The 24,685-nt window shown below is 36.1% G+C and overlaps 1 protein-coding gene across 1 annotated transcript; it reads right to left on the bottom strand.

The window, feature by feature from the left end:
* Positions 1-10,058: 10,058 nt before the first annotated feature.
* LOC145765549 (uncharacterized) lies at positions 10,059-23,414 on the bottom strand. The gene is made up of 14 exons (XM_082577385.1): positions 23,308-23,414; positions 21,876-22,040; positions 21,344-21,538; positions 20,312-20,500; positions 19,198-19,350; positions 18,154-18,324; positions 17,371-17,556; positions 16,260-16,424; positions 14,743-14,892; positions 14,031-14,198; positions 13,585-13,758; positions 12,511-12,657; positions 11,197-11,361; positions 10,059-10,245 (listed from the first exon to the last, which is right to left on the bottom strand). Exons 1-14 carry the CDS (start codon positions 23,378-23,380, stop codon positions 10,238-10,240), a joined length of 2,109 nt encoding a protein of 702 aa, XP_082433511.1. The 5' UTR covers positions 23,381-23,414; the 3' UTR covers positions 10,059-10,237.
* Positions 23,415-24,685: the final 1,271 nt, after the last annotated feature.

The raw sequence follows: 24,685 nt of genomic DNA on the forward strand, positions 1-24,685 counted from the left end.
ATTAGTGTCTTATTCAAATAGAACAATTTCTTATTTATTAAACTACTGCCAAGATATAAAAAAATTTCAAAGCTGTTGCTTTGAGGTTTAATTGTACCCAAGCGACTGGGCTACGGCTACGTGACTTAAAAACCATAGGCTACATTTTAAAATGGCATTGCCAACACTAAACAACATTGTAGTTTGCGTGTTCATATGCTCTTACGAATTTTAACAACAATCAATTCCAAAGATCTCCACTCAACTCCCTTTTTTTAATTATTCGCTTAGCCTTGAATCTAATGAGTTTATGCAAAAATGTGCGGATGATTTCTATCCAAGACATGCAAAGTTACTGCAAAATTCACAAATAGACGAGATCCACACCGAACAAACTGTCTTCAGCATATAAATACGTCGCACGAAAAATGGCACATGTTTGTTTTCCTTTATCATTCACACCAGAACTTGTATTCCTGGTGTGAATGATAAAAGGAAACGAGCATGCATGCATTTGCAAGTCTTCAATCCCAGCTTGAAAAAATCATCAGACAGTTTTTGATTCTTTCACTATCTCGTCTTTTATTTCGACATTTATCCTTTTCAGATTAGAAAAGTGGTAGAATGCTTTGGAAAATAAATCGCTTTGAAAAGGTCTGCGTTAAGTTTGAAAACTGAATATTTTTAGAAAAGTCTGGAACAAGCTTGAAGTACCAAGTTCAAATTTCATAAATGTTTGGTTTTGAATCTTTATTCTCGTACTGACAAAGTCTCTGACAGGTTATTTCGTGTAGTTTTGCAAACTTGTACAGATTTTTATACACAGGGCCGATGATAGAAATTGTTGTGACCGAGATTTCCGTTTGTTGAAGTGTTGTTGCTGAGAAATTAACTTAATTTGTTGCAGTGATCTGCTGGTTACAAATACGAAGAGGGAAGGCAGGAAACCAATCTTTGTGTTTACACAATGGCAATGTCTTCGAGTGTCCTGTCAAAGACACAGCCTCATGCTCTTGAGCGGTATCGCTCAGCGACCTTTCAAACGTCCAGCAAGGGCTCTCACTACTCGGCTATGCGACACAATAACAACAATTCATTACATGCAGGGCCGTTGACAGGATTTCTCGGGCCCGGTACCAATTTATTTTCGGGCCCCTTTCATCAACAATGTTATGAATATAAATGTTGCTCTTAAAATGGGTATGACACATGCCGTTCAAAGTAAAAAAATTAAGAGGAATAGATCAAACCTGATATGCCAAAATTATGGTTGTTTAATAGATCTTGAGCAAACTTAAAATTTCCCTAACCGCGAAACTTACTATCTCTATTTAGCGATTGTTTTTTTGAACTTTTATTTGTCACATGGCGCTAGATTATTACTTCCCGATTTCATTGATGTTTCACTGGTCATTTTAGGCTCACAAGAAGAGAATTTACAGCAAAGTTATTGCAGATGGTCAGAAAGTTTTCAATTTGATTTGGGAAAGGTTTTTGGGCCTCGGTGATTGCTGCAATCTGAAAAGCGGTTTTGGTCTAATTTTTAGTCCAGAAATAGGGATAGCAATCTTCTTACCTGTGCCATTTCAGTTTTTGAGTTTAAACAAACATTAGCTTGTATATTTTGAAATTCGTGTTTTGGGTTAATATTATTCGTGGTTAGGGAAATCACTATACAGTACTAGACTAAACTAAATTCTTATTTTACTGTTTGGTGGCTGAAGTGGCTATATGTAGTGGCTGAAGTGGCTATTGATGTTGTGTATTAAGTGATAGTACTATTGTGTATGTATTTTTCATGTACATATGATCGTATTTTTTCATTTTCTGCTCCCACTAATATGTCTTCTAAAAGTTTATATATGTTATCAGATGTTATTGATGGTTAGAATTATTAGTTATGAAACTAGCTGTTAACCTAATTAACAGCAAATGCGTTATGTATATCAGAATGATGAAAAAGCACCTCGGTGCTTACAACATCAAATATTTATTATTATTATTATTAGCACCACAGAGCTGAAGTGGACCCGGTACCCAGAAGGGGCCCGGTACTTTACTATATGACGGCTGAAGGGGCTGTTTTAACCTCTGATTGCAATTCCTTTAGATCTGATTATATTAAGATCTTAATAATGTTTGAAGTCGCGGCAAATCTTTTAAATCCGGGCCCCTTAAATATTCCGGGCCCGGGTCCAAAAGTACCACCTAGACCCCCCTGTCAACGCCCCTGATTACATGGCATAAAATAATAATTACGTGGTGCTAATTTCGTGCAGATCAAGTCATGGCAACCATCATAGCAGCATGCTCGTTGGTCCGGACACTGAGCTGGACAAGTCTTTGGTGGAGACGGGGGTGTGGCTGGGCAATTGTGCGGTCTAGGAGGACATTCAGGATCGGCAACTTAAATAAATGAATGAAGTAGAGGAAAGAAGAAACCATTTTACCACAAAAAATTTGGAAACATTTTTTAATCATAAGGCAAGTCACAACTGATGGAACTATTATGGCACCGCTGTTACATATGTAAATTTCTATCACAAACATGCAAGTTTCAACAATTCTCAAAATTCATCCTACTTTACAACTTAGAAAACTGAACATGGTGCCTTAACTCTTTATGGTCCAGTACAATTTATGTAACTGCTTAGTGATGAACTGTCGCGTGATTGAAAGACAGCAAATCAAGAAGACCAGATTTTGTCATACCTCTTTTGCAACGAAAGTTTCTTAATCTCGACCGCCATCTCCCACTAGATAGACATCTTATTACTTCACTGCTCCCTTCAAATTCGTGATTTGGGAGGCAGCTTAAGTGGCAAGTAGATCCTACTCTATTGCTTCTAGTGCAATTTGCAACAAATGGAATGTCAATGGAAGGACATTCAATGGACGTAGGTGGCTCTAAAAGTATTTTTAAATAATAATCCAACGCTTGTGTTGAGTGGTGCTGAATTGCGTTATTTGATGCATGTCATTTAATTATCCGCGGTGTAGTAAATATGTTTGTCACTAACTGTAGTAAATACATGCAGTAGAAGAGTTATCATCCCTGAAAGCCAAAGCTTTAACATCAAGTGAGACGAGCAAGAATGAATACTGCGAATATTTTTAGACAAACTACTGCAATTTTAAAGGGCACCATCAGCAACTTTGTTTTATGGTTTTGCTCTGAGCATTTGTAGCTAAAATAAGCCTTTATAGGCTATATGAACTTGAGCAATAGAGCTAATAGAGCTATATGAACTACCAGCACCCGTGGCTCAGTGGTTATCGCCTTCGGCTCTGGTGCTGGTAGCCCTGGGTTCGATTCCAGGTCGGGTCATATCAAAGACTTTAGAAAAAGGGTACCGATTGTGTTCTTTCTTGCATTACGCAGTAAGGATAAATCGGGTAATATTCTGGTGACATATCACCCTCCTCCAATCTGCCTTGAGCCAGCATGGAAGCAGTACGGCTCATAAAATCACATGGAACCCTGTCAAGTAACCCATGTTGATGTGCAATCTGCTGCAAGCGGAGATAGCGAATGATTAATTATTAGGCTATATGAAAATTATAGCTTATTTTTTGGATGGTACAAACTCCCTTTCTGTATCTTAGAAGTACAAAGCCATAAAGTAGTACGTCGTGGAGTTTTTTCTTGAACCATCATAGTTGTTGTGTTTCAGTTACTGATACAAACAAATTGTTAAATCTCGTGGAAACTGTTGATGTGGTTAAGTCAGGTAGTAATTCATTAAAATCCATAGTTTAAATAGAAAACAACACGTTGAAGATACTTTTGACACATCTGATGTTAGCTATTCTTCTATTCCATTGTCCGTTGTGCAAGCAACTGACTTCAGTCACTCCGCCTAGGAAGCGATACTTCTCCGGACTCCGACAGGATAAAGTACAAGTTGAGCCAATGTTTAGTCCTCTTGAGCATGATGAGGCCACAGTAGGAGGAAAGGAAGGACAAGTGTGCTGAGCTGAAATAAAATTAAAATAATACAAGATGACTGTTTTTACTTCTTGAATTAAGAGGAGCTGATAGTTATGCTTATGCTATACAAATACATAAGAAGCTTTGTAAAAACTTTACTGAATATCCATTACTATTTATTATCGCGAAAAGCTGCATGACATTTCATTTTTATAACAATAATCATTTTTTAATTTTGTGTCCATTGCATTAGATGCAGAACACGGTAAATCACACGTCCTACAAGAGGTGAAAGCAAGGAACGTGTAGACATAAGGTTAGCTGCTTCTAATGATTTTAGCATGCCATTAAGTGCTTCCTGAGACAAAGCTGCTTGCTCTGAAGCGGTATCGAACCAACACCCTTCGAATGCCACTGCTGTTCTCACTACTCAGTCGACAAAATTCTTCAATTTCAATTACACAACAAATTTGTTAAAGATTGCACATGGGAAAACAACTTTGACCTTAAATAAAACGATGTTCAACAACTGTCAGGCCAACGATTCAGGTGTGGCTGTTCGGAGGTTTCAGGTACTCAGGTTTCAGGTACTGACTTCTTGGCTGCTATTTTGGGAAAACAAATGCTTTTGTTTTGTTAAATATTGTTACGCTTGAATTTCTAGGATGATAGTGTTTTAGATTAGGCTACAATAGACCACTTACCATTTGTGCTACTTAAAAGGATTGCGCATGTCACCATAGACGAAATCAAGAATAGCCGATGCATCAGATTTTTTATACTTATATTATATACTTTTATGTTTAAAAAGTAGACAGAATATGTAAAGCAAGTGGATTATTTGAAGTCGCCTGAGTATTCTATGTCTGTGCACTATTTATCATTTCTTTTTTTTTTAGAAAATATTGATTGGGTAACCAGCTGTACGAAATGTTTGAACTGCCCGTGATATGTGACCCATTAGATGGCCTTCGAAGACCTCTAACTGCGTTGTAGAAAAACAAAACATGTTAGCCTTTAAGTCAAAAAACAAGAATAGACTCCCTCTGCTATACATTTTCCTGTCTTTTTTTTACTTCTGTCTCTATTAATTTTACTGTTTGCAACTAAACTCAAGGTCGTAATACATTGTTTGAATTGAAACGCATGATATGAAGAAATTCTAACATTGTAAACTTCAATAAACTTTTTTTTACTCTACTTGATCTTCATAAAGTGATGCTTCTTCTCTAAATTGAAGAAAACGTCTAAATTGATCAATATATTTGCTAGGCAAGACGTGATAGACAGCCATAGTGTAACACCCTTTCTTAGCGGGAAGAAAATTTGAGCAAAGGTACCATACGCCGAAAGCTTGTCGTATTGTTTATCTTAACATCGTTCTGCGATCAGTTCGCAGCATTCACATTGTTTTTACTTCGTCTTTAGACGTTGAATCGAAGAAAAGAAGACTGATGTTAGCTGATGGATAATCATGAGGTGAGTTAACCAATTTAGTTACAATTTTAGTTTTGCGCACATGAAATAAAAAAATATCATGCCATGAGCAATATTTTATTTGGCATATCAACTAAATGCGTGTGTGGTAACTTTTGTTGTTCATAGAGTTGAGGTGCAGGCTGATGTCTGACGGTAACAATTTTGGATTAAATGGACAGGAAGTTAAGAAAGCCAGTCTTTGTGCCTCTCACCATGCATGTCATTAAATTATTTTACGCAGATGAACCGTACCACACAAGATTTCCGATTCTCAAGCGCTATACCTGTTACAGCTGCAGACAGGTTAGTTTCTTTGCATTGTTTCCGGTATCCCTGGGTTTGATTGCCTGTCGGTCAGCTCAGTGTCCGGATAAGCGATCATGCTGCTTTGATGGTTGTTTTGACTTGATCTACACACAATTACCACCACCTAATTATAATTATATTGTTTTATTTTATAAAAATTATAGTTTATTTAATATTGCTTTATGATAACGTCCACTTAATCGAAATCTTCGACCACTAGGAGAAAGCCTGGATAGGCCAAAAAATATTATTGTTTCGCTTCCGATAACATGAAACTTCATGATTGAGAAGAGTAAAATGGCCTTTGTGCCAGAAAGAAACAATGGCATTTATGATTCTATTTAAAACCGATTACTCTCTAGATTTGTGGACTATTTCTAACCTACTTTTCAATTTTAAGTTACTTTGTATGTCTTGGCCAGAAATCGGCTTTTTTGCTTGAAATATTTTATCTGAGAAAATCCTGCCTGATCTACTACATAGAATAGATGGTCAGAAACATTTTTGTATGCATTTTAATACCTATACCACATTTCAATAAATTCATCTCACATTGATATGTTGTTTACTTTCCAAACATAAAAAAAATTCTCAAAGATAAAATGTAGCCTACTTGAGCATGATGCCGAGTGGCCTACAGGAGTAATTTTCAACCGGTGTTTCGCGGAACACTAGCGTTCCGTGAAAGATCGTCACGCGTTTCGTAAAAGATTTATTAGTGTGATTAGTATTCCATGGAACACCGATCGAAAATCAAAATCACAGTGAACTTTGCGTTTGTCTTTCTACAATATCAACTTTATGCTCAAACGTTTAACTGAAACGTTCTTTCGTAGGAGAATTTGTTTTTAGCCTACACTTCATCGGGGTCAAATGTATGGGTATTCTTCGAACAGCCACTTGATGGTAGAGTCTTCCAGCGTTGATAGACCAACTGCCCAAGGTATAGTAAAAGTCGGGTAGTGGTAAATATATAGTCTGCGGTATTATCCTTATATATTGCACCACAGTTGCATGTCGTAGATGCTGATAGGCCTTACACGTGCATCAAGGATCGGAAGTGGCCAACGGCGGTATGGAGGCAATTTAGCCGTACCCAGGCAGGTCAGCGGAGCTTCTTTCCTGAAGGCATGGGTCAAGCGTCGAGGACAAAGGAGTGGAGTGTGGAGGTGTTGTGTGTCCACTGCTCTTTCCAGGTGTTAGTGATCCAGTAAGGATTAGGCTAAGAAGCAACGAAGGGGCTTCTTAATTGAGGCGTTTCTTTTTCTCCAGTCTGGTGATGCAGCTGTGGAGTGTGGAGCGCGGGAAGTTGGCTCCAGTGACTGGCGTGCCAGAAAGAAAGTGGCAGCTTTGCGATGTAGCTTGGCTGGGGCGATAACAGAATAAAAAATGGTAAAAACTCAGTAGGTGCAGGGTTTAGGCATCCCGACATTATACGCAAGGCGTCGGCAATAGGTTTGTCGAGCAGGTGAGCATGAGCATTACGACTCCACTGTAGGGACGCAGTAGGCTACTCTGCGATGGAATGAACAAGTGCCAAGGTTGCCGTGCGCAAAATTGTAGCTGTTGCACCTCTACTCGTATCTACGTGATACTTGAGAGTCCTTTCCTGTTTAAAATAACACAAGCGTAGACTGGTGTAAAACGTTCAAAGCGGGTAATAGTTCCTTTTGCAGCTAATACCGGAATTATTCTAGACGAATTAAAAGCGGATTGAATCATAACCAACTATTTGCGAGAAAAGTTCACTTCCTAACATGTTCATTGCTTAGTGTCAGCAAAAACACCTCTAATACAATAAATGAATAAATGTAAATATAATAATAAATGTAGAGAAGTCGTGTTGTAAAATAGTGTCCATACCTCTTGCCAAACTATTAGTTTTAGGACTTTAACTTTTACACTGTTTATTTTCTCTTAATTTTTTCCTCAATGAAACATTTTTTCGTGCCTCAACTGCATAGAATATGTATATTTCGATTAGAAGGTATAGAATTTAGGTGATAGAAAAACTACATTTTTATACATTTTGCATCCTTATCTCGAGTTTATGTCGAAATTTCACAATGTTGATTCTAAGGCTTTATCGTTTCGACTGATAGTTCAGCATACTTCAATATTATGAAAACTGATTATTCCAAAATACTAACAGGCCTGAAGGCTTAGCCTACTATCAAGCACCTTGCACAAGTCTCTGACTTCTGTGACTAAGGAAAATTCGCGAGTTTTCATCTATGGTCTTACGACTAGAAATTGTATGTTACCCTAAAAAAACTAACAAAATTCAGTGCATGTAAAATTACAAGCCAAAAACGCTACAAGAACTAAATATGCCTGGGCCCCTAGACGGATGTCGGCACCCAAACAGGCCCCCAAAATAAGAGGCTCTTATAGGCTTGAAAAGGGCTGTATGACTAGCCGAAAACATTCGCTTTTTGTTTTTGTTTTTATAATGTTAAATGCAGAGATGTACATATACGCCGCAAATTCTACGCCGCATACTTGCGGCGTAGACTTTTTGTTTACGCTAACGCTTGCGGCCACATTTTTTTGGATAGTTTGCGCTTGAGGCTACGCTGTAAAGTTTTCGCGTTTTTTTAGCGCATAGCGTCAACGCATACTTTTTAATGTACTGTTTTCGCTACAACACGCCAATACCTTCCAGCGCTGCAGTTGAAAGAATGTTTTCGACATATTGGAACCAAAACACAGCAAAATGTCAAATGAACACTTTCAGATGCTTGTGTTTCTTCGTGGAAATTCAAAATAAAACTTGTTTGTTTCGAGTGGTTTATACCGTGCAGTGCCGGTCTTTGGGATGTGCAAACCGTGCGATCGCACAGGGCCCGCAAATTAGGGGGCCCGCAATTTACTCAGAAAATGCAGTAATTTTGTCATTTTCAAAGGAAAAATTCAACAAGTGAATTCAGCAAAGGAATTCGCAACAAGAAAACATAGAGACTCAACGAATTCAACCTATTTCGTCGCCTGAATATTTCGTACCATGAAAAGATCGAGAAAAAAAAACGACATAGCCGAAATCGCTGATCGGAGTTGCCGCAAACATTTCAAAATTTCTCGATCTTTTCAGGGGACGAATTAAGTCGAAATCTAATTTTGTTACACGATTTCAGGGGACGAAATAGGTTGCATCCAGACTCAACATACTGTAGAGACATAGCTTTATTTCCGAAAAATGCCAAAGAAAGCATGATCTTATCCTTTTGCTATGCCACCGGACAGCACCATTTCACAGTAATATTCATACCTAAATTTTTGTTGAACATGCTCTCAGAATGTCCCAAATTCAAAGTAATTTTTCAAAATTTTCTGAGGGAGGCCTCCCAGACCCCCCGCCGCTGGTTGTCGTCTTTGGCGATCACGCCGCCACCGCCGCCCCTCCCCTTTCAAAGTACCTAGCTACGCCACTGAATTGGATTATTGTCATTGGGGCCCGCAAAAGCATATTCCGCACAGGGCCCGAAAAACCCTAAGACCGGCACTGATACCGTGTGAATGTTTAGCACCTAGCAAACAAAATTAGTTTACGCTAGTGTATGCGCTGACGCCGCCAACTTTTTTTACAAGTTACGTTGACGCATACAGCGTATGGTTTTTCGAACGTTTGCGTTTACGCTGACGGCGTCAATATTTTTTGTATGCGCGTACATCACTGGTTAAATGTAGTGTTGTTGCTAAGTTATGTCTGTTTATTTTTAAACCCTTAAAAATCATTAAACATACCAAAATGAGTGGGCCCCCAAATAGTCGTGCCTCCCAGTCGGAGGGCACGGGAAGTGGTTAACACGGCCCTTCTCAGGGGCAAAGTCAGCACAAAATTTTTTTTGGGGGAAGCAAGTACGTCTTTTTGCACATGTAAGTAAGTCTGGTAACAAGTCATCGAAAGCGGAGCATCCACAGGGGGTCTGGAGGGCTTCCTCCAGAAAATTTTGAACAAATATCTTAAAATTACTCATTCTGAGAGTACTTGAGCCTAATTTAATAGGAAAACTTTGTCAAATGTTGCTGCAACAGAGTGTGAAAGTTTTATATAAAATAGTTCAGGAGTTGGAGACAATTGCCCCTGCTCATACTTGTAGAGGTTTTGAACTACTGACACAGGCCCGGTTACCGAGATTGATAGTGAAGTTTTTGCTCGTTAAAGCGTTGCTAAGTATAGAATAAATATATTGAGCAAAACAATGGAGTGGTAAAAATTGCACTGTAGTTGTAATTACTGTATTTACTGACGGTAATTATTGGTATCCTAACCATTCGTAAATTCATAAAATCTCTTCGGCCAGCACAAATTATAATAATAATCTTCTCTTCTCAAGCTGACATTTGAAATCTTGGTTTTTGTTTGAATGTGTATTGATTATATTTTTTAGTTTTGAAGTGTTAAACCACAAGTAGCGCAATATAAACTTTGATAAAGAAACACTGCTATGGAAAGCAAGCTGCTGGGTTGTAGAATATACGTTTTTGCAGCACAACGTCGTAGTTTGTTGCGGTGGAGAATCTTCGTCCTAATTTTGCTGATTAAGGTCCTGTTGAAAAATCAAATGTTGGTTAGACAATAGACTAATTTAATGAACAGAAAATTAGGTGAATCATTTTGTGCAACGAAACCTCACAAGCAGGATTTTGTTTAGAAATATCTTATTGGTTGATATCAGTAAATGTAGTAGTTCATGCATACATATAGTATAATACTATACGCGCCATTTTTACAAGCGGGAAAGGATTTTCTGGCTGTCTCAAGTGGACGTTCTAGCAAACAGCGATATGATACGACACGATGTGAAATATTGTCAGGGAGGACATCTCTCAAGTGATCGAATCTTCATTTGAGACCCAGTTGGGTCAGGGCTTCTCCAGACTTGCCCCATCAAGGCATAACCGCCTGTTTACAGGTGTTAATCGTTTTGATGCATATATTTTGCTTTGTTGTTAGGCAAAGACTCATAAAGATGGCTTGGTCTCCATTTAAAAAGACATCGGGCAGTGGCTAACAGACGGGAGTTGGTTGGTTTTGATTTTTTATACTCGGACTGACTAAGCCTCTGATAGGTTATTTCTGGCAGCTTCGCATACTTGTAGAGGCTTTAAAGCACTGACGCAAAGCCAGATAGAGATTAATAGAGTGAAGTTTCGGATTGTTGAAGTGTTGTTGCCGTGGAGTTATTCCATCCACTCACTGTCTTCATATCTAATGGTAATAGGTTATACAAGAGAAGAAGAGTAAGTAATCAACATATATCCATGAGTCTATCTGATGATCTGATTTACAGTAAATGGAAACGAAAAAGCTGCAAAACATCTTCATTCTTCATTCTTTTGGATGACGGATGAAAAGTCCCTGCAAGCATGGGGAAAACGCTTGTTTGACTTGGCCACACATAACCGCATTTTAATTTCAGCTAGAAAGTATAATCAACAATTGTGTGCCTACATCTTAAATTGTAAATAAATTAACTGCGTGCAATTAACCCTCATACTTGGTCTAGGAATGCAGTGGGTGCCTCCACATCGTGTGCGACAACAAATTTGACCAGGTGGACATGTAGAAGGGCACTGCTGCAGCAGCTCTGGAGGTGAACAAGTCTCAGTAGGGGATCTTCGAATGATGGGGCAAGAGATATCAATAGGCCGTGGAGGAGGAGCTGCGTGTTATCAAGAAAAAAGCACTTTATTTGCATTTAACAAATGAAACTAAAAAGAAACGTTTAAATAAAAACAACACTGAATCAACAAGGTGAAAAAAATTTACTAATAACTAGGGCGATTTTTGGTCACTAAACTTACTTTTTTTTGGTTGTACCAATTAACAAAAGAAATGTAGAACCAAAATTTCATGGTCGTGGGGTCAATATTTGAGAAGTGATAAAGTTACCAGAAGTCACTTTTTGTGTTTTTAGGTTACTTTTTATTTGTTAGGTCACTTTATTTTGCATACTTTTTTGCCTACCTCCTCTATTTATTTATCTTTCATCGCTACTGGAGAGATGAATTTACATTCTATGTAATGGAAAGACTTTTAATATATCTTCTACTATGGTACGGATTTTAGATTTGCACGAGCCCATGCTTGTTCGTATCGCGTGTATTCCTGAAATTTCGTAAAGTAATTTTTTCAATGAAACAAATTGTGTTAACTATAACGAATTGTTTTCCCTGCAACAGCTAAAGTGTTTGATTGACAGAAACTTCCTTCCAGGGAATGCAAAACATTACATATGTGTAATTTGAATGTGTAATTATGACTTTAGTACAAATTGAAACTAATCAAGATGCTTTTTTATGTTGAATTACTGTGTTTTCTTTCGCTTTCTTGTGTTCGTTGAATAAAGTTACTTTATAGTTACTTTTTCGCAAAATTAAAGTTACTTTTTTGAGATTTTTAGGTTACAAAAGAATCGCCTTATTAATAACACATCGATAGACAGTTGATGATAATAATATGAGAATAACATTAATAACGATAAAGTGCCAACAGCTAAACGTCAAAACTCGTCTTAATAAATTCTAAGTGCGAATGTTGTTTTTAGCAACAAAGCAAAAAGCACTTAAAAGGAATTGAATAACCTAATGTTGCTCGACTTTAAATACTTCAAGAACGTTAAGAAATTTAAATCTATGGATTTGTCCACTTGAAACACTGTGGTTTAAGTAATTAAACTTATTTTTAAAAAGTTGTAAAAACTCTTGTGGATTAGATAAACGTAACAACAGTTCACAATAAAAGTGAACATAAAGCAAAGATTGGCTTAACGTAACAAAGGGCTCATAGATAGGTCAGCTGGCGTTCGTACTTAATCTTGTGTCGACACATCGGTGGCCTCCGCAAGCCACCGGGCAACAAGTTTGTCTTGGTGGGCATCGTTTGGGACACTTTGAATTCTTTCCTTGCTTAGGACAGGAACCAGGCAAAGGTGTTCCAATTGGAGGACAACGCGGATCTAAAAAATTAAAAAAAAGATATGCATGGCTGCCCATTCAAAATTTATGCAAATTAAAATCATTAAAAGGTAAAATTTATTGTTCTAAACACCGAATCACGCAAAATTTAAAAATATAAACAGATCTGAAACACTATAGAACTAGCCTATTTGAGTAGCCTAAAAAACACAACAAAATGCACTTTTGTGTTGTAAAATTCCCACTAACTTAGTGAAGTTAAGCAATTAAAAAAAAAATAGTGCTACTGCTTATTTGTTGGAGCAAAGATTAAACAAATCATTTGGATTAGAATTGTGTTATCATTCATTGCATGTTATGCAGGAACGTTATGCGTGTCACAAACTGTAGCTGCCCGGCAAAGCTAACTAAGAGATATTTGACTCTCCTGCGTTGTGCAGGAAAGAATAAGTTACCAAAACGTGTCGACAGTAAAATAAAAATAACCTCCATTATTCAGGAAAAGTTTTCAAATGTTGTCGCTGAATTTTTAATTTGTGATAACCACTGTCTTATCGAGGGTGAACAGTCAAAACATCCTGTCACTTGTTATGTTGGAACTGTAGCCTATCAAAAAGATAGTTAAACTTTATGAGTGTGGGAACAATTAAAACTAAAATATACAAATAAAGAATAAAAAGTTAAGAAGTTGAAGTTAAATATAATAATAAAGAATAATAATAATAATAATATAATAATATTAATAATATAATAATAATAATAATAATATAATAATAATATAATAATAATATAATAATAATATAATAATAATAATAATATAATAATATTAATAATATAATAATAATAATAATAATATAATAATAATAATAATATAATAATATTAATAATATAATAATAAAAAAGTTAATAACAAACAATAAAAACTATTGTTTGTTTCTAAAAAATTCAGGCTCAGCAATCACTCATACTCAATTTGATCAGGACACATTGGGATCCTCCACATGACGTTCGGCAACATATTTGTGGTGGTGGACATCTTAAAGGACACTGAGGTTGTGGTCCTGAAGAACAAGAACCAGGACGAGGTGGCAAAACAGCTGGGCAAGAAGGATGGAGACCGAATGGAGGAGGAGTAGGCCTAACTATAAAATAAGAAAATAAGTTAAATGTTGAACAGTCTTCCGGCTGTTTGTTGTGTTAGATCCGTAGCTTGTAGGTAATAGATGAAAATGGGAGCTCTTTTCTTACTTTAAAGTACACTTACCACTTACACTTACCACCACTGTGTCTTTTTTAACAATCAACAATACTAGTTGATAAGAAGTGAAAAAGCATGTTTCAATTCGGTAATATTCTTGAAGACATAGCATTTTTTAAAATCTTTTGTCAATAAACGTTAAAGCACAGCTCTTACATGTCCTCCGAATGCAGCGAGTACCACCACATTGCGTTGGGCAACATATTTCTAATGGTGGACATCTTGAAGGACACTTTGGTTGCGCTTCTCCTGGGAGACAAGAACCAGGTTTTGATGGTAGAACAACAGGACAAAGAGGATTAGGCCGGTTTGGAGGAGGAATAGCTAGAAGATAAAAAAAAATCAGTCACTCATCTCGATCATATATTTTCTTCTGTAACTGAACTGAGTGCAAGAAGGATCTTGACTACAATCAATTGAGTTTATAAAGAAAATTGTCCTACCAATGCCATATGTCACGCATAATAACGTTACTGCTTGACACAGTAGAATACGTTAAACTCCTACCAACTATCCTCCCATCCACTAAATCTTTAACCATCGGACGCAACAATGAATACAACAAAATAACGACCTGAAGCCGAGAAGATTTCATGGTTGGACAGCCTTCTGTTACGTCATGCTGTCGATTGTGTTGTAGGATATCCGCAGACAATGAAAATTCACTTTTGCTAGTCTACGCGTTTTGACTGTGACATGCTCTTACAATTGTTTTTCTTTAAATTGGAAGCAATATTTTTAGCGAAAAATGCAAAACTCTTGTTCCTGTTCAGTATCATTCTCGAAATTATTATAAAATAAATTTATTTGTATGTTTTTGTCAAAAACATTTCAAGCATCACTGCTGTTCCTGCTCATATTCACCTACCTACACATCGGGTTCCACAAGCGGTTCGGCAACATATTTGTAGACGCGGACATGTTGGTGGACAACTGGTTGATGCTTCTGGAGGGCAAGAACCTGGTGGAGGTAATGACAAAGTACGACAAAGAGGATGAGGAAGATTAGGAGGAACAGCTGGAAGACAAAAAGGTATTTATTTAAATTTGGAAAAAAATGTGCAAAGTTAAAAACGTCACATCAATGCATTTGCAATTACGATGCTTTTGTCAAAGCGTCCTATATACTAAAGGTGTCATTCGCAGTTTCTTCCAAGACAATTTTTTATAAAAGCATTCTCGCTTTGCTGCGTCATTGTATTCTTTTTATTGTTTTGTTTTGCGTGTTGTGTTGTGAATCATGGACCTATTGGATGGTGCAAATAAAAATAAGAAAAAATTTAAATAGTCTGACAAACTTCTTATAAAACTTTAACCAGGTAGCTTTACACAATGTGAATCTTTAACCACTTATGCAGAAAAATTGATAACGTGAAATTTTCGCTTCAGTTATGATATCTCCAGAGCGAGAGATGTTCTTTAAATTTGTTCGGCTGCGTACCATGAATGAGCACCACTGCATGATTTGTGGTGACAAATTTATCCGAATGGTAATGCTAAACATCTTTCAAGAGGAAAGAGCCGGACTGCTGTGGTGGAACACAATAACAAAAAGGCTACTAATATAAACAGGTATGAAATGAAAGAGGAGTAAATTCGAATACAATTTCTAGCTCACAAGAGAAAAAAATAATCTTTGTATGTGAAAAATTGCAGGCTACATATTGCATCGAATTCCATACTAATTTCTGTGGGCTACATCTATCTAGTCAGCAAAAGTTTTCTTTTGTACACGATTTCAACGTCTGGCGACGTTGAAACGATGTAAAAATGACAGTTTTTGCTAGCCGGGCACAAACAATGTCGTGATTGGTTGTTAGTAATGCAGCATTATCATTCATAAACAGTAAAGGCTTTCATGTTGGAAAAATAAGTCAAAAACAGCTTGCTTGACTTGGCCAATTGGCGGTTCGGCAACATGTTTGTAGTGGCGGACATGTTGATGGATTGGTGTTGGTAAATGTAGCGTTGATGATATGATATGAATAAGAACATTTATTTGGACTGAAAACCTGTTTAAACATTTTCAGTCAGGAAATTTTACATGCTTGTTAAATCTTTTATCAAGTTTGACAGTTCGAGCTCCTCTCACCCATCCAATAGTGTCCCAGCAAACTATTTCGTTTGCTAAGTTCCGAACCGAAAAAGGCCTGGTTGAAAGTGTTCTGTTCAACTGCAAGCTTTGTGAATTTAAGCGTGGTTGTTTGTCTTATTTTAACGAAGATAAGATAGATTTGAAAAGCCCTATTCAGTTTGTTTAATTTATTAGCTCCATATAAGAATTAAAAAACATTTATTTTTTGTAGATTAAATATGTGAAGAGGAAGTTGAAAACGTCTTACGTGTCTTTTTTATGACAAATGCATTTGGAGTTAATGATCTTACGTATATTTCTTCGAATGCATCCAGTTCCTCCACATCGTCTGGCACAACAAATCTGGCCCGTAGGACATCTTCTTGGGCACTGCGGTGGCGAATTTGTTTTAGGACAAGAGCCTGGCAAAGGTTTTGCAACAGGAGGGCAGGAAGGATGGACCTTTGGAGGAGGAACTACACAAAAATTAAAAGATCCATTCGTTATCATAGACGTTTGTTTTTACCAGATCTATACCTTGACATTAAAATCATAAATTATTGCCATTTCAATAAATGACGTAAAGTAAAATTAAGACTAAAATAAGAGGAAAAATAGGTGATTAGATTGTTCTTTATTGCTTTAAATGCAGCGCTTTAGTGTCAGTTTTAATCATACTAGCTTGTCGAGTTACGCCATTCATCGTTGACATTGATGGAAAAGGGTGACGTCTTAAGCTCACGGTATACCAGTCCAATGCTTGACTATCAGAAGTAGACAGCCACAAGTGTTACACAACGCACTAACTAATTAGGCAAACATTTGAACCAATGCAGTCATATACAACGTAGTTCAAGAATGTTTTTGTGACTTCAGCGCAATTAGATCCATTTATTTTTTATCAAAGAAGTTTAATTTGGAACTTGGTAAGTCTTATTTATTTTTGCAATTGCTTTATGTGTTTTATCTGTTGCACTGCAGAGAGAAAATAACAACAAAAGTACAAAATGAAAAAAAACGAATCAGCTTTATGACGTCTGAATGCCACCATCTTGATTAATTTTTAAGAGCGGTGCGAGTAAGTGTTTCAACAAAACTCTTTAGCTAACCAGTTGAAATAAACAAACGTTATACCTTCAGACTAGAATAATAAAGATAATAATAATAATTTTGGCTAAATACAGTAGGCCTACTAACAACAATAGTACTAATAACACAGTAACAATAGCACTAATAATAATAACATTAATAGTAGTAGTAATAATATTGTGTTCTTATGTATAACGCTGTATCCATCGCAGATTCGCAAGTATACGTTGCTCTCAGTGCTTCACGAAGCAGACAGTGTCAGCTCAGTCACATAGAGACATAACTGAGCAGACTATACACTAAGACTTAGAATTTCTTTGATGAGTTACTTGCCTGGGGGGCGACGTCGTCGGCACTGATCCCTGGTGATAGTTTTTCCTGTTGTTTTATCAAGGTACACAATTTTACAATTGCAATTGTAAACGCAACGTTTGTTAGAATATCCGCGACAGCCTATTCTGCATCTTAATCCAAGTCTTGGTGGACATTTTTTCCCTTTTAGGCAGTCAGGCCATTTACCTGGAAATAAAAGGGTACACCTTGAATGGTGGAATCTTATTATTATATAGTGATCATATTATCATCGGGGTGTTGAAAGCTTGTTGTCTTTGTCCTTAGTTGATTGCCATTATATTTCTCACATTTTGGGAATACAATAAGTTGATTATTAAAAGTTATTAGTGAATCTGCAAACTTGAATTGTATAATTGAATCAAGTTTACTTCTATGCGTTTTCTCAAAGCTTTGCAAATTTTGTTCTTTGCAAATTAATTGTACATTAATAATAACAACAATAATCCTTATTAGTAGTAATATTGGTGCTTTTTGGATAATGAGAAAATTCATACCGTAAGAAATTATCTAATTCATTGCAATTTTTAAATTCAATGACCACAAAAACTAGTTTGATTTTTGCAGCCAACTGTATACATTAAACCGCCTTTCACTGACATATTTTGACAGGAACTCAACATATTTTGTCAAGAACCTCTTCTCTCGCGCGATACAACGAGAAAAGTATGCCACTATCCCAAATTCCACAACAAAGCGATGGACGATGGAAAACAAAAGCTTTCAGCTAGTTTATTGTGACACTGTTTAATAAAAATTACTCACTTCCTAAATCACAGGCAAAACGAGGAATGACACCGATTTCGCTTGTTGTGAATATTCCAGTGCACCCTCCGCAGCCGCTGTCAAAGCAAAAAGCTTGCGGAAATCGAGGGCACGAATCTGAATCGCATGGAAGGCCACGACAGTCAGCTTGTGGTTGATCAGCTGGACAACCTATCAACAAAACAGCATTTCTTCATTTTTAAGGATGCTTAATCACCAGCTATTAATTGCTTATTTAAGCGACAATTTGCTAAAAATAAGCGGTAACGTTTGAATTATATTCTTATTTAATTGGAACTCCAGGGTAGCCACTTTAACATGTGAATGTTCAATAAGACCCAATGACATCGTCAACCAATCTAAACATGTTTAAATGGCTATCGTCCAATTGTGATCATTCTAGCACTCAGCCAGAGGGTTGATCTGTGCTTTGAATTTTGTTTGGAAATTACAATAGAAAAAAGAGTTATGACAGGGGTGGAAATCGAGCCCAAGGGAATGCAATCAAAATGCATTCCCTAGCCCTAACCCTCTATGCCACGCTGGCTACGGCGGAACGTTCACTTAATTTACTTTCTATCAAAACTGTTTACGTTTTTCTCTGTTCCTCCTCCAATTTTTGATTGGTTGAAACGCTATTGTACCTGTACTTCTGACTGGTTGATTGGTTCGAAGTTTTACTGGCTCATACAGAAGTTGGTTATGTTAAAATGATTATCGAAATCCAGGTATCTTCCCATGCGTTGAATGCAATAAAGACTAAAGTTAACAATAGCTTCATTGTCTTGAGACATGGGTGAGTGGTTAAGAGAGACATACTAGTACAATCTCGACGAGGTTCGATTCCCAGTTAAGGACATCCAAAACCCAATCAAGTTGGAAGTTCCAATCCCGTTCAAGACAACATAGTTATGCATTGATGGTCACAAACTATGTTGAAACTCCAGTATGACGTCATAGGGCCTGAATGCTCCTATTTGTCTTTATTGTGTTACTTTTAAAAAATGTCAATTGCATATTTTCTTTCCATATATATCAACTTACTCGGCGGAATAGGAGTGCAACTAAATCCGGAGCATCCTATAGGGCAACAAATTTGGTTACCAGTGCAACTGGCAGGACATTCAGGTGTATCAGGACTTGGTTGGACTGGACAACTAACGGCTGCAAGTCTCCTTGGTGGACATCTCGGGTCAACTGCATATAAAGCAAAAGAAAAAATTGTGTTATATTTATTCTAGAACTAACAAATGACAACTTATTGAGGGAACCTTTATCCTCAAAGGTTTTGTCATTGACGCAGGCATGGTCAGCTAAATTTTCAGAGTAAAGTTTTGGCTTAATATCTGTGGATTATTCTACTTCTAGGTGCCGCTGAATGGAGAGCAGCAAAGCTATCTTACAATGGTCTTGATGGCAGTCATTAAAATCCGTTGCTCAAGAGCACACCCGAAAGCTGAACCAACGCTATTTGATGTTGCGGTTTCTTCTTGCAAAAAGTCAGGCGCTTTACCAAACGATCTATCGGGGCGGACTTAATGCCTTGCACTGGAATGTAATGCTTTGAAGCCTATAGGCTTACAGTTCACAAGACTTGACTATTATACTGTAATCTGTAATATGTAATTATATATAACGTGTAACAAAATTAATTGTAATCCAGGACTGTAATCTTATTCAGTGTTTCATGATTATACTGTTTTACAGAAAAAGTTATTAGATTGTTTGTTAAAAAGAATGATTCTATTTAAATACCAAATGTAATACTTTTTGTATTTTCTACACTAGTCTGTTGATAACCAAGCGAAACTGTTTCTTCTTATCCACAAACATGCAGCAAATAGAATGTATATAAATAGAAAGCCCCTTAAAATTGTTGCATTTGTTTCGTAAGAGTCTCAAGCTTTTAAAATGAACGAAAAAAAAAAATTTAAAATGAACGCACCTCTCTTAAATGTTACCATAAGTAGGCTAATGTTTTTTGTTCCTTGACAGAAAATTAGTTTTATCGTCGCTGTTTCTTTGATATTTACATATTTTACCATTTTGTGACAAGTAGTCTAGTAGCCTAAAGATATTTTAAAAAGACTTCTTGAGAAACTTGACCTTTTACAATAGTTAAGTTTCCTCTTCAATGCAAGCAAATTGACAAGCTTACTTTTCACACATTGAATGCTTGCTGGGTTAATGTTCCATTTCCTATGAGGGCGACAAGAAAGTGTGTTGGCTCCTTTTAGCTCATAATGTTCAGGACAACTGATCTTACAGGTGGATCCAGGAATCCTTCCTCTTGTGCATTTTGACACAAATGTATCCGGAAGCGTTGGACATAAACGTCTCACAGTTACTGTATTGATAATAAGGTTAAGATATTACGGGTGTGGTCACAAAGCTGAAACTCATGTTTTCTTTAAGGTATTTTAATTCGTACTTTAAAGATCAACATGAGACTGAAATATTAAAAAAAAAGATTAAATAGACGGAATTCATTTCACAGAAGTCTTTTACCACGTGATGTCAAATGTCTCAAAACTTAAAGCCTATTTGTTTACTTAAAGCTTTCATGCTTTGTATCCTAATCTCTAATTTTTATGACGAAACAAAAGTGCTACTAAGCGGCTTACGCAAATATACGAGGAAGGCTACATGCTACAGTGGCTAAATGCTTTCATAGATGAAAAGATCTAAAATTGATAAAAATGCTAAAAGCTAATAAGAGGACAAGGGTTTTAAAGAGATCAAAAGTATCCGACTACGTATTCTTCAATATCTTAAAACTCACTTCTTCAAATAATCCACTGATGTTTATATAAAGTAAATCAAATCTAAATTTTATCCATTAAATCCTGCATTTGTACCAACAATAAACATAACAATAATAATAATGATTTAATTTTGCGTTTCGTTTGATTACCGTATAAAAGTAATATATATTACAAAGAATAAAATTCTATTTGAATAAGGACCTTCTGATGATCCTCCTTTAAGTGATACAGGCTGTCAAGGGTTTAGATAGTAATAACTATATTTGATTTTATTGCAAAGAATAGATATATCGCAACAGACTGCTGGAAGAAGCAAAAGAATGTAGGCTACTGTCATCGTGCTAGCGGTTCCTATTTATTGATATTGCATGTACCTTCAGCTCTACTGCACTATCAAGTTCACAGAAGTAACCTATGTACTGTACTTCTAACGCATCTAGCAAGTCGGGGATGAGTGTTTGTCCACTGCCCATTAGGTCTGCATGTAATTGTTCTGGATGTCCTGGACAATCTATACCCCGGCATGCAACGTTGTGTACATCTCGATCCAACACGTCTTCCGTTTGAGCAAGCAGCGATTATTGATCTACTCAGCCTAGGACAGGTCTTTTGAGGCGGTACTATGAAATATAAGTAAGTTAAAGATAATACGATACACGAATGATTTTACATTATTCAAAAATATTTTTTCATGAGAGGAATGGTTTGTGAAAAATAAGCTAGTAAAAGACTGTAGGCCTAGGTTAAGTGCAAGTCGATGCTTATGCCAATACAGCACAAATTTTAATCTACAAAGTCATTCACCAAATGCCGGTGCTTCAAAAATAGTGACTAGCAACTATAGTGACTAGCAACTCTAGACATAGCAACAATAATATTATTTTACAGATTCCTTACGTATATCATTTGTAGGCTACTACAATTTCAACAGGGTGATCACTAAAATAATGTTTATACCGGATGGACGCCGGTAGCAGTAATATGCGCATGGAATTCCTCCTGGACAGCAAATTTCTCCATTCAAACAAGGAGGAGTGCACTCCAACCTGCAAGAAGGGGGTGATCCTGGAAGAGGAATGGGAATCGATGGTACCAGCGGACAACCGGTGGAAGAAGTTGGCCCTTTAGAAAACCCATAATGATTTGACAAATACAACAAGTTAATGTTGTTAGATAAGCAACAAACGCATGCGAAAAAGGCTAAGCATAAAACTGAACACGTCAATGGATTTGGAGTGTTTTCTAATTTGTTCATGCTAAAAAACTATACCGACAAAACGTAAATAAGATGAACTTTCAAGCGTTTTCAACACAACAATGTGTACTCATCAGGAATACCTTAGTTCACGTCTGTTGTGTAGGTCAACATATAAAAAGGAAAGTTACAATCAGAAGTTCAATTTTTAGTTTGACTATCACTATTACTAAAAACAAATGATAGTTCTGTTTGGGAGTGTACCCTTGAAGTTTATTGTATTTATGTCATGTCTGTATTTTTTGCGTGAACAAAGAGAGAAAAGCGTTAAACCCATTAACGCTACTCAGTTTTGTCTGTGGTATAGCAAAGCAAACTCTATGCCAAAGCTGTGACATTCGAAGAAGTGTGGTAATGATTTAAGTTCCTTTTCAAAAATGTCTTACAGTGTTTTCACTTCTCCAGAATTTGATGTTTCTAAAGAAATATTTTGTGAGTTATTCTTAACTAACTAGATTAAAAGTTAATTTTATACATACTTTCCAGTATAGTTTCATTAAGTTACTAAGCAACTTATATTTACTACAACGCAGGAGTATCTTACTACAGTAAGGTATAGTTGTATAACTTATTATAGGCCTACATGCAACTATACCTTACTGTATATACAGTAGCTCATCTGTAAAGATATAAAGAGCTATTTAGAAAGTAACAAAACTTGGTTTCCAGAATGGGTAAAAGTCAAAATCGTAATAGGAAGGTTTAAGAGGCGTGACTTTGAAGTGCGTGACTTTCAGAAAATTGAAATATTTTTGTTTATTTTGATATATAAACAGCATCACACTTTTCGTCGACCCAAACTAATAAATACATCTATCTTCAAGGACAAAAACTTTTTCAATTTGCCCTTTGTTGTATCTTTGCCCAGTATAAATCTAAACTGACAAACTTTGAACTTATTTGGTAAAAAAATGTATTTTTAATGTCACTTGTTATTTTGCTGGTTACAATTGAGGTTTTACGTGGTTACTCTAGCGGTCTAGCCGGCTGAGTTTTAAAGCGTGAGCTGAATCATAGTCAATATTAGTTGAAGCGCTTTTTATCTACTGATTGAAAACAATTGTGTAGCACTGTAGCTAAGAGTGACATGTCACAACCCTACGGTACAACGCAAAGTAGCAATTGTTACTTTACCTTGTCCGCTGCTGAAATTGCAGGATAAAACAGTCAATAGAAGAATCGTCAGCAAATTAATTTGCTTCTCCATAATCCAATTCTAAACTATTACCTGCGAGTATTCTATACCTGAAAAAATTATGAACTTGAGTAAAAAAAAGCTGCAAGTATCATCAAGGATGATTTCAAACTTACATTTATGATATACTTTTTGCTTCAAACGATAACAAATTAGGCTATGCAAATTCTTGGAAATGTTTATTGCAATTCAAGCTTTATTGCTATCACAAAGCAAGCTGCTTTTTTCACTTTTGACAATATGAGGTTTTTATCTAATTCTGAATTAACAAGAGCTTGATTACAACTTTAGCTAGGGTTGGAGTTTCCCAAAGCAGCTGCAAATTTTTCGGCAGTTTTAGGGTAGGCTACCAAAAGAGAAACCAAATAGAAAGTTCCCAATTAAACGTTCAAATCTGGAAAGTAAAAAAATCCAGATAATGCCAACGTGATTTTATAAGTATTATTATCTTAAGCTAAAATCAAGATGTTGCAACCCTTCCAAATTCTTCTATTTATTAAATTACTTTGGTCTCGAGCACGATTTAACTTTCAAGTTTTGTCGCTTTTACCTTTTTCTTAACCTCTACTCCCCGCTATGTTATGATAAGTAGCCTAATAGTTTTTTTCTTTGATGGTTGAAAATAAAAAAATGAAATTGAAAATATCACAACTATTTGTTGCATAACTTACTGTAAAACGTTAAAGCAATTGAGAAAAATTAGCAAAACAATTTAGGCAAGCATTAAAAAAACATTAACATGAACGGCTTTAAAATTCACGGTTTGTTGTAAGGACAAGCTCTTATTTTAAATTCTAAACTTTTTTTCGTAGTAGGCCTAGCTGCCTTACAAAATTTTTAAACAAGCCATCTCTCAATTAGGCTAAACAATAATTATTTAATAATGCATTCTCACAATGTCAACTTTTTGTTAAATTGAAAAGTATCAATCTCAGTAAGACAAAGATTTGAAAAAATATATTCAAAAACATGCTACTGCTTTATTTGAATTGATTTGATACCACTTGAACGTGTTTTGATAAGTCACAGGATCATTTTAACCAAAATTTGTAAAACTTCAATTTCTGTAGAGAATATTTTTTTTTTAGCATTCCAGCATATGAAAATCTGTTACTAGAATACTTATAATTTTTAAACTTTTTATTTCAAAATGAGCACGTCTTAGGATAAATGCATACTACAAAAAGCGATCCTGTCAACAGTTTTACGGATTGAGATTGTGAAGCATTTCAGCGATTGAACGGCCATAAATTTGTTATGGTGTTTAGGACACTGCTGGTTAATCAAGTTAATTAAAAATAATATCCGTTCATCATT

Source organism: Aplidium turbinatum, chromosome 2, assembly GCF_918807975.1.
Source record: "Aplidium turbinatum chromosome 2, kaAplTurb1.1, whole genome shotgun sequence".
Classification (NCBI taxonomy): Eukaryota; Metazoa; Chordata; class Ascidiacea; order Aplousobranchia; family Polyclinidae; genus Aplidium; species Aplidium turbinatum.